Source organism: Montipora capricornis, chromosome 5, assembly GCF_036669925.1.
Source record: "Montipora capricornis isolate CH-2021 chromosome 5, ASM3666992v2, whole genome shotgun sequence".
NCBI lineage: Eukaryota > Metazoa > Cnidaria > Anthozoa > Scleractinia > Acroporidae > Montipora > Montipora capricornis.
In genome coordinates this window covers 25838836-25850224 of record NC_090887.1, presented here as the reverse complement: position 1 = coordinate 25850224, position 11389 = coordinate 25838836, and the positions used below count along the sequence as shown (strand labels likewise).

Genomic DNA, 11389 nt, shown 5'->3' with positions numbered 1-11389 from the left:
GACAGATAATATTAAATTATGAAAAAAATATCTAGGTCAAGGTACACCTTATTTAACGTCGGAAGTTCCTTTACTCTCTAGAGGGTATTCTCCCAGGAAGCCGACGGATAGATCGTTAAAAAATCTTTATTTTTAGCTGTTATTTGAACATAAAAGATGCAACGCTTGACGAGAAATAATATTTTTGTTAATACTATGGGTGCGTTCGATTGGGAAATCTGGATTTAGATCTTAAAATCTGGATCTTCGGATTTCCAATCGAACACAAAATCTGAAAACGGATTTTGTCGCAGATTCACTAATCGGAAATCCATGTCGGGTAAGGATTTCAATTAACAAAATCTGTCGCGAAATCCGTTTTTGGATTTTGTGTTCGATTGGAAATCCGAAGATCCAGATTTTAAGATCTAAATCCGGATTTCCCAATCGAACGCACCCTATGTATTTGAAAGAAGAAAAATTTCCCGGGAATCGGGTTGAAAATGAGTTAACAAATTTGCATACGTACGTTGAAATGTGATACACGAGGAGAAAGGAATTTCATTTCTCTGACAAATGATTTTGTCATTGTAGTGTAAGATGAAATTTATTTGGGAAGCTAACAATATTCCTTTAACTTCCTGGTTAATCCAATTTTATTGCTGCAACTTGCTAGGGCGAAGATTGTGTACATGAAACTCGCGCTTCTTGCGAATTTTGAGTGTCATGAAATTACATAATTTGCGTGACAATATATTCCTTTTTAATACTCTGACCCAAATACATTCAGATAGGAACAAACTTCATATTTACTTAACCATGTCTGCTGCTTTTGTGCTTGTCAGCATTGTGATTTGCGATAATTTGCAAGTCTGTTTTTGTTTCTCATAGATGTTTAGATTTTCAATTACACGGCCACTCAACCTCTCGATTATGAAAATAGTTCACCCAGAAGTCAAAATAGATACGTTTCTCAGGAACCCGACAAAGAAGGCTTCCTGACCCGACAGATGAAATCTAAATATTCAGTTAAATAATACAACAAAATTAAAAAACTAACGACGGAAGTTTCTTCGCTAAAAAGTACGTTGTTCTACTCTGAAACATTCTTTCCCGTAGTTCATTCAGTTGACACAAGGTGATCACGTGCACCTTTATGGTTGCCTAGCAAGTGATCAATTTCTTCCTTTTGACAAAACGTTAGAGACGGCAAAAATGTTCGTGTTTTTAAGATCTTTCGATGAGAATTCGATTCACAGTTCTATATAAAAACTATGTTATTTTTTTTCTTCATCTGTCTCTTGGCTTGCCTTTTTCTGGTGCAAACGCAAAGCCAAACATCAGATTAGACATCAGATTAGACTGGCATCAGATTAGGCCGTCACATCATGAAGCGGAAACAACACCTTTAGTCCTTTCTTGTATGTGCAATAAACGTTTGCTTAGTCCAACAGCTAGACATGCTGGAAAACGTCAGTCAGAGCAATTTGCAGTTAGTTTTTTGCAGACTATTTATTTAAAGAAGAAACGAGTGAATTTTACTCAAGAGCGTTTTGTTATCTTTAAACTGAATTTATTACGAAAGCTTAAAAAACTAAAAGACCTTAAAATGGGACAAAATAATTAAACGTGTGAGCCAAAGGGCCTCTGCTGGCGCGACATGTGGGTGACCCCTCAAATGGTCTTAATGACGCCCCACTTGAAAAAATTAACTGGAACAATACCACCAATTTTTGTGTAACGCGTACCACAGGCAACCCAGTGTAAGCTTTTTGGAGCTTCTCGTTAGAGATGACTCTGGGTACAAGGTTGGGAGGGTTTGATCGACGAAGGACTGGTACCTGCCTCTCAAGAAAGATGGCGGAGAGCTCAGGAGATGAAGATTGTGCAGACACAGACTTTGTATTTTATCGTGATCGAGAGGAATGGAAAGATGTAACTCCCGTTGAGCAAGACGATGGACCGTATCCAGTTGTGAAAATTGCATACTCTGAGAGATGTGAGTTCTTTAGTCGATCTTCTTGCTCGGCTCTTGACATGATTAGATTTTTGTCCTGTCTTTGGCCATATTGCAAACTTACAATAATATTTTGGCTTATGTCAGCTTAAAACGTTATGAAAGAAAGCGAATGTTGGGTTGGTAAGGAGGATTTGCAGAATGGTTTGCCTTTTTAAGTGTACAAGCTCAAGCCTATGGTCACCTTCTGTGGCAAGCAGCAGCAGCAACAACAACAACAACAACAACAACAACAGCTTTTATTTCAACACGATGGTGATTAAAGCGTTGCCGCTTATGGGATCGTGCATTTAAACTAACTAAAACTTAAGGAATAAAAATATATTAAAATCGTTTTAATAATATAGAAAATCGTTATCATTATTGTGAGGCATTGTTTGCGGAGATTCCGCATATTTGGAGAAATCATGCATGTGTGCCTGTCTTTATTTGAATCAAGCTCACTCCTAAAGGTTTCATCTTTTAGAGACTTAAAGCTGACAACATCTGACTGCAATTTATTTCGATGGGATTTGTCTTGTGTTTTAGTTAAAGACGTGTTTGACTACTTTCGAGCAGTTCTTCTGGCAGACGAGAGAAGTGAGCGCGCCTTTAAATTAACGGAGGATGCCATTAGTTTTAATGCTGCCAATTACACAGTATGGTGAGTAATGTCCAGGACCAACTACAGAATATTAATATGACGAAACTTAATATATGAAAGCCCTGTATACTGAACTGCAGAGAGAATCAAGTTAAGATGCTGATCATTGCAGTTATTTATTAACTTTACCTGAGCAGTATATGAAAGCAAAGCCTGAAAAATTCAGGCTTGATCAGGATTTGAACTCCGACCTTTGCGATACCGGTGCAGTGCTCTACCAGTTGAGCTATCAAGCCTTCTAAGAGTTGGTCATTATGTGAGTTCATAGTGAGCCTATTATTAATGCGCCGATCAAATTGAAACTTCAACATACCCCCCAACCTTGGGCATTTGACTATCCTCTGTGCCTGGGGAGTGGGGAATTTGACCTTTGCCTGTGTGGGGTGGGGAAAATTGAGATGGAAGAGTCGTGTTTCAAATGATTTTTTCTTTGGGCGGTGAAGTCGCTAACAGCCATAAATCATGTGTTTGGACGAGATGGAAGAGTTTAAAGGAAGAGAGATAGCATTTGTGAGCAATTGGCTTAAAAAAAGGTCTTTAAAAGTTGGGGACAGACAGACAAATCTGACTACAGGGTAGGGCATTTGAACACTATTTTGGCCAGAGGGGCCGGGAATTTGAACGATCGGGAGGGGGGGGGGAGGGAGAAGAGATGTTGAACTTTCGAGTTGATCGGTGCATAAGGGGCATAACGAGTCATGTTCATAAGCTTGTTTGGTGCACCAGTGGTTAAAAGGACAAAAAGTAATCATATAATAATAATGAGGACGATGATGATAACTATAATGATAATAATGAAGGTAATTTTACTGTCATGCAAATGAAATGTAGTTAATGGATTGTGACACTATTATCTGTAACCCTTTCATGGCGGCTTTGTTTTCAATAAAGCGACTGTGCAGTCCAGTTGCCAAGGTCAGTATGCACCAAGGATTTATTGTATGCTAGCTTCAAACTTAATTATGGCTTAGTTGTTGCTAGCAGGTTAATGCGATCCACAGCATTGGCATTTTTCCGTGTTTGAGAAACTTAAGGAACATATCCAACCTTTAGTCAGCAGCGAATTCTATATTTCTTTCTGCCTAGGGTGGGGAATTGACCGACAAGTAAGAAATACCTCCCACTACCTGTTTTATATTTTTTCTGCTCTAAAGGCATTTCCGCAGAGTTCTGTTGAAGTCTCTTAACAAGAATTTGCTAGATGAGTTACACTATGTTCGTGAAGTTATACAAGAACAACCAAAAAACTACCAAGTGTGGTAAGTTTATTGACTGTTACAGAAATCCTTGCCAAGTCTTGAAAGTTGCCTTAAGGAGGCTCGAAAGGGTTTTTCGTTGCTATGGTGTTTGTGAAACGATGAAAGATACCGAAGAAGGATATTTCATAGTGTAGGCAAACTATAAATGTCTTTGCAACTCTATTGTTGGGTAATACTCTAAGGGCACTTATGACATCATATCAGTTACCATGGCAACACACCAGGTCCACAAAGAGGCCTTCTAAATTTCAGCTTTTGATAAATTACCTTAAAAAACGAAGTCGATGACCTTCCATTTTTATTTCTTTGTTGGAAATCTCCCTAAATTTTTAACTGCTTAGAGAGTATGACAAAAAGTTATCTAGTAGAATTAAGGATACATCAAAAAAAGGCGTTTTATAGTTTACAGAAAATTGTACTGGATAACTTCCCCCGAAACTTTTTCATTTGAAGAGCCATCATGAATGATACATGTATGTGTATGCAAAAAATCAAGATAGGTCACCAAACAAAATTTTGAGATAAAGACAATTATTTTTTTCCGCAGGTTTTATTTCCGGTTCGTGCGATTTTACGCCTATTTCCACTTCCAGTGTGTTGCGTGTGCTAGTTTTGATAGAAATTTGATTCATTTATCTGATGTGTTATTCAGCTGACATTATGGCATGTGTAGGTTACATGTGCAGCTAAAAACCCTCTGCTATACAAAAAAAGAACATTACTTTAACCCTTTGACGTCCAAACCAGCTGAAAGCAGCCAGACTTTGTATTTTACTCGGTCTAACGCCAGACAATTTTACTCCTCAATGGGGAACCCCTGGGAGTCAATGGGTTAATCAATCACTGAAAAACTATGTCCCCATTAAGGAGGCTCGAAAGGTTTTCTAGTAAACTCTTAATACCAGACAGCTGTATGGAACACTAGAAACTCTTGGCATTCACAGATATCATACAAAGGCAAAATTTTTGCTCTGTCACAGGGAGAGTTGATCTGGTCAGCGTTTGAACCTACATCTACTTCCTCCATTATTAATTTTTGTGGTCATTAGATGAAAGTTTCAGGAGCATGAACTGATGTGTCTAGGTTACGTTTTTTATCATGGCAAACAGGTATCACAGAAAAGTCATAGTTGAATGGCTGAAAGATCCCAGTGCTGAGCTCCAGTTTACAGAGGAAATCTTACAACTTGATGCAAAGAATTACCATGCATGGCAGCACCGGCAGTGGGTCATCAAAGAATTTGGATTGTGGGAAAGAGAAATTGATTATGTAGATAAACTCTTGATGGAAGATCTCAGAAACAACTCCGCTTGGAATCAGAGATATTTTGTGATTTCCAAAACAACTGGTTTCACAGAAGATGTTGTGCATCAAGAGGTCCGGTTAGTAGCATTTTTATTTAGTTAAATGGGAGTTCCACCATTTTGTTGAAATAACTTAATTGTTTTGTATCCATTCAATTCAAGATAAGTTGAGTTGCCCAGTGGGTGTATTCAGTCACACTGACATGTATTATAAAACAATCTAGTTGGATTATCCAAATCTGCATTTATGGGTCATATTTTATACTTAGGTCTAGAGCAGGGTAAAATGCACCTAACCTCAAAGAATTATTTTCTTTTGCAAAAGTGAAATGTCTAATATACATGTACATTTTACCTTTGCTTCTCTAGATTTTACTTTTAATGTTCCTAATGAGGTATGAGAGAGTTACAAAGCTGGCATTCATTTATCCCATTGCCGAGCTAGTGAGAGGTATGGGTCTATTCCTTGAATGACGTCAAGAACTAATTTACATTGCCAATGTTCTTTCAAAACTACATAATGTAAAGTAGTTTATGACGCCATTGAAGGGATAGGCCCATGCTTCTCATTGCCTTGGCAGTGGACAAACGATTGCCAGCATCTTTCCCTTACTTACCTTATGATCACATTAACAAGTAAAATCTAGAGAAGCAAACTTTTGTTTAAGTAAGGTCCACCTTAAAATTTGGTTCTCTGGGTATTTACAAGTCTTTTTTTGAACCAACACAGTGCATTCATGTTTCCATGTACCGGGTACTGTAAAATCATTGCAATTATATTAATTTCTGGTTATTAATTCCTCATAGATCAACTATGGATCTCATAAAGAAAGTACCAAACAATGAAAGTGCCTGGAATTACTTGAAAGGGTATGTTTTCCTCCAGTTAAATCCATAAGGGTGTTCTTTATTTTTGCTCAGTCTGAAAATAGGCACCCACACACATGATCTTGTTAGAACTGATGCACAGTAACTGTTGACAGCTGTAACTTAGATGTGATACTTGTAGCTAAGGCACAAGTCTCCACTGGCACACCTAATAATATTGTTAAGCCAAAATTCCAAAAGCCTAAAGTCAAACCCAAACTTTGAGCAATACATAAATTTTTCTTTTACTTAAAACATACAATTTAAAGCAACGCACAACTTTTGCAATAAACTGTCACAGGCTGTACAATGTATGTGAAAATGGAGAGGAACAATACAAATACCTACTGAGAATTGTTTTTTATGCTTTCTACCCTAAATAACGTGGTTTTTGTGGAATCACCGACAGTCCTAGTAGAAGCAAAGATTCCCATTTTGCTTGTAATATACATGTACCAGAAATTTTACAGTTACCAAATCAACACACAGAATGATCAATACCGGTAAGTCTGATTGAAGTAGCCCTGTTACCAAGCATGACATTTGCTTTAACTTCTTATGTTTGTAGCCTCCTCTCGCAGACTGGTCTGAGTAAATACCCAGGTTTAAAAGATACCTTGTTGGAAATGTATGCTAATGGCATTGATTCTCTTTACCTGATGTCAACATTGATTGATATTTATGAGGAAGAGCTTCAGATTGGTCTTGCTGATGGAAACTGTTTGGAGCAAGCTTTGGAGGTAGAATAAACTCTAAACCTTTAAAAGCTACAGTGTATTTGTAGGAGATAAATTACATACATATAATTTAAAAATTACATACATATAATTTAAACTAGAAACTCAAGCTTAAAACTTCACTATAAAATTACAATGGTTTAAATGTACCTTTGAACCCAGGAACTCATAGAAAAAATATTTAGGTCTGGTCTAAAGAAGAACATGTACTGGTACATTGTAATAGTCGGTATGTGAGAGTGTTACTTTTTTAGCCTATAACGGGCTATACATTTTGTTATTGGAGATGTTTGGTTTGATGTGCTCTCACATATGCTCTCAGACTTAAATGGTATGGCCAAGGGGGATGTGAGCAAGTCAGGGAAAGCTTTTGTCTTGAGATGGCCTTAAAAACTGCTCATTTTATAATAGGGTGTTTTGTTTCACCAAATCTTGCACAGATTTCCAGCAAACTTCTAGCCTCTGTATGCAGGAGAGTTTTTTAAAAGCTGTTATGTATTTTCTGTTTTAGCTGTGCCAGAAACTGGCCACAGATGTTGACTACATCAGAAGAGAGTACTGGAATTACATTTCTCGCACACTGAAGAACAGATTTGGACAACCGTCGCAATAACAAGCTCATTAGTAAAAGAATGGCCTTGTACAGTGTATCAACAAGTTTGTACGTTGAAGGCAAAGCTTTCCTACCAGAAACATCACTTCCAGTTATCCAAGCTTTGAAAAACTGTAACCTAGCCTGAAAGTTGTTGGGGAAGTTCACCCCAGACTGATATTTTTAGTTATATCTTAAGATAAGATCTACAGCTTCTGCCAGGTCATTAACATATCCAGTCGGTTTTATAGTGGGATGGTGTTCATCTTGAAGCCTAAGAAGAAAAGATATTCATCTAAAGACAAGTAATCAGCAAACTCATAGTTATTACATAATTTGATTATTGCTGGCTGTTGCACATTGTGGACAGCAATGTGTGTGGATCATGTTTATTACTGAGGATAACAAACTGAAAAATTTACATTAATGAGCCCTTTGTGATTCATCATCAAAGTGAGGAAACACCAAGGGCCTGTGTACACATTTCAGTTTTTGGCAATTAAAAATGTTTAATCACTCACTCAAAAACTATGTCCCCATCAACTCTTTGACTCCCAAACTGGCCTGAACTGGTCAGTATTTTACTCTGGCTAATGCCAGATGATTTTACTCGTCAATGGGGAACCCCCGGGAGTGAATGGGTTAATCAAATATCAGGTGGTATGCATAAATTTGACCATGTCCCAACAAAAAAAATTCACCTAATTTACATACATAAGACAATTCAATATCTGAAATAAACTTGATTGATAATGAAAGTCTGCTACCCTGAAAAGATTAAAATATGAGTTTAGATTAAACTGAATAGATTAAAAAGTAAGCGAATGATCTCTTTTCTGTGGTTGAGTGATCGGACATAGTTTCACAGCTTTTTCTGATGAAGCACCACGGCTTCCATTTGATGTCTGTGATGTAAACACAGTGTCTTCATCATACCTGAATTTTCCTGTTCTGACTTGAACTCCGCGAATGTTGCAGGCCTGAGCACCTCCCACGTCAGATACAATGTCGTCACCTATCATAACTGCCTAGGAAAAGAACAGCTTGTAAATTTGCTGAGTTAACTGTACTGAAATGTACAAAATTTAATGTAAGCTTCAAGGTGTTGTCCGTCTTGCTAAGATTAAGCTCTCAAGGCAGCCATACTTTAAACCCTTGGAGATGTGAAAAGCCATTTCTCAGCATTTTGTTAACCAAAATTTAATTATTTTGTGAAAAAGAGAGAGCTATGCAGAAATGCTTTAGTTAAGGTGTACATGTACACACTGTAAAATCTGTCTAACACCAGCCTCACTTTCACGAGTCAATGGGTTAACAAATAATTTAATTATTTATTAATTCTAATCAAGGTACACCTGTAAAACTCCTATTACTTATCCAATTAAAAAAACTGTAAGGCTGAAACCTGTTCAGTAGGACACTGGAGTTTAAGTCCCCAAAACAGTTGTAAAGTGCTTTGAGATTGACAGATAAAAACGTATAAATACATCACATGTAATTGGATTTTTAAAGAAACCTTTCAAACTGCTACTTACATCCTCAGGGGAAACATTTATGTCAGCAAGAGCGGTAAGAAAGAAGCTTGCTGCTGGCTTCCCAAGGATCTCAGCTTTCACATCACACGCAAACTACAGCAACAACATAGGTTTAGGTAATTAATCAATTTTTAATTAAATGGATAACAAGAAAAAACAACAACAAACAGTTCTCACTTCCAAAGCCTTGGTGTAAGGTCCTACATCCAATGTTAAATTTGATCCACTCTTGTAATAACGCCTAACAAAATTGACAGAAGTCCTGAAATTAAGGATTCCTAAACTTTCATGATTCTTTTGATTTGATTGTGGATAACAGAGATCATTGAATAAACAATGTACTTTGCTCTATGATTTTTGTTGTCTTTACTGCGATTTTCATAATTCTGTGAATCTTACCTTCAGCGCTAAGCGCCCAACTGCGTTTTGGCTTCCATCAATCAAATTTCCTAACATGGCCAGGAAGGTCGACTCCACCTCTGAAAAGTGAATTGGAGTTTTTATTTAGTTCACAGCTCGAATACCATTATGATATTCCATCGGCGTCGTTTCAATTTACTGTGGCAACCAAAGATGCTGATTGGTAGGTTATGTCATGCATCTTATTGATTTTTCATTTGATTGACGGGAGCCCAAACACTGTTTGGCTGTTGGCACTTGAAGATGAGATTCTGTATAATTATGAAAATCGTAGTTACTGATACCTCAGCTAAATGGCAGGCAATGGCTGGTAAAGGGCAGGATAATGGTAGTCTGACACAGAACAAGGCCAGTACATGTAAATATTGTCAAAGTGAAAATTAAGTGAGAGATTTACCCTCATATTTGAGTTTAACTTCAAACAGTAAAACTTGTAGGGCAAAAAAAAAAGAAAAACATCTTTTTTTTCCCCTGAGCTACAGATATCAAGCAAATTCTCAAAAGAGGGAACAATGCTGGAATAAGAGAGTTTGTGCTTTGATTTATGATGAGGAGTAACCTGCCATTTCACAACAACACAAGACTATAAAATCTCTGTGATGACCCAGGTTACATGCTAAAGCGTAACACCGTGTTAACTTGGGTTAAGCTATCAGTACCACAACCTAATCTGGCAGAAAGCTGCTTTTAAGTGAGACAATACCTCTGCATTGGCAAAGTCAACACAAAATGTGAACAAATTTTGTCATATCTCTCAGAATCTAGGTACACCATACAAGAATTTTAGTAATGCTTTCCTTCACTCGGCCAATTCGCTTGTCCCTCACCCACACATCATAAATTTTAGCCTTACTGTATGGGTCTGCATTTACAGCAATCCCTGTTGCTATGCATGTGTGTTTTTCCACAAACCCAATACGTCGGTAAAAAATGAAACAGTTGATTACGCTTCAAATCAAGAACATGGTCCTCACCCATATCCAGTTGCCAAAAGAACAGGGTTTTCAGAATTAATGAGCACTCTAAAAGCTCTATTCATGTTTCATAAGTAAAATGTTCTTCTGCTCCACCAATCACAACACAGTTTGGTTCATGGCAATCCAATTCCTCAAACTCTGGAAGACCTCCAGGGTGAATCAGCAAAAATGGACGGAGATTGCGTTCTTGAATAATCTTTCTTCCAATAGGACATGGGGAAAAAAGTTCATGTGCTGACAGACTGAATCCTAAATGTCCTAGTTTGTTTACCAGCTGTTGTCTTGTGCACTGATCTTCATTTGTACAAAATCGCACCTTATATCCTGCTGCCTTAAGCCTTGTTTGAAATAAAAACAACTTTTGGTTTTTAAGTGAGGCAACTAATAAGGCAGGGGGTAAAGGTGGGAAACTTGAGAGGGGTGGGGGGGGCAGTCTTGTGTCATATTTATATGTGAGGCTAGCTTGATTTGAGGAACAAATTAATTAATCACTCACTGAAAAACCCCATTAAAGTGCTGCCTAAAAGATCCCATTTTTTCAAGTCAAACACTGAAGTCATTCCTATTATGATCACTCTGATTTTTCCCCAAGCACCCTCAAAGATTCTGAAAGCTCTTCAAGACAGGTTAGGCAGGTAAAGCCCCCCTTCCCCACCACCCCCCCAAACCTCTGGGGAGAGGGAGGCAGACCAGGAAAAAAGCCATTAATTTTATTTTGTTTGAAATAATGGGAACGGCATCACACGCTGAAAATTTTTTTTTTGCCCAACCGACCTAGCCTAACTCAAAGCGGATACAGCCAGGCAAATAATAAGATCTCAAGATTTGGAATTATTGGAAGAAACATCCACTAGTGAGGTGAAATGGTCTTTTAAAACCCACTTTTTTACTGCTTCAACAGATCCTTGAATAGCGTAACCACTGCCTTCACCACTGTTGTAAAGAACTCCCGTAATATCAAGCAAAATTCCTTGGATTTTCTTGCTGAGCCAACCCGGTCTTTCATCTCCTTCTCCTCTTCCGGCTGCCATTGTTGGATAATTTACGAGCCCGGGTCG

General features: G+C 37.7%; 2 protein-coding genes across 2 annotated transcripts; one reads left to right on the top strand and one right to left on the bottom strand.

The window, feature by feature from the left end:
- The first annotated feature begins 1755 nt into the window (after positions 1 to 1755).
- Positions 1756 to 8803, top strand: LOC138050015 (protein farnesyltransferase/geranylgeranyltransferase type-1 subunit alpha-like). The gene is made up of 7 exons (XM_068896509.1): positions 1756 to 1978; positions 2525 to 2639; positions 3794 to 3898; positions 5009 to 5281; positions 6011 to 6073; positions 6639 to 6810; positions 7319 to 8803. The coding sequence occupies exons 1-7, from the start codon at positions 1771 to 1773 to the stop codon at positions 7418 to 7420; spliced, it is 1038 nt and encodes a 345-aa protein (XP_068752610.1). The 5' UTR covers positions 1756 to 1770; the 3' UTR covers positions 7421 to 8803.
- On the bottom strand, positions 7538 to 11373 carry LOC138050017 (phospholysine phosphohistidine inorganic pyrophosphate phosphatase-like). Its single transcript, XM_068896511.1, is given in 7 exon segments — positions 7538 to 7673; positions 8336 to 8427; positions 8935 to 9027; positions 9112 to 9175; positions 10329 to 10395; positions 10398 to 10669; positions 11214 to 11373. Coding segments are annotated over 7 exon segments (828 nt in total). The 5' UTR covers positions 11363 to 11373; the 3' UTR covers positions 7538 to 7582.
- Between the last annotated feature and the right edge of the window lie 16 nt (positions 11374 to 11389).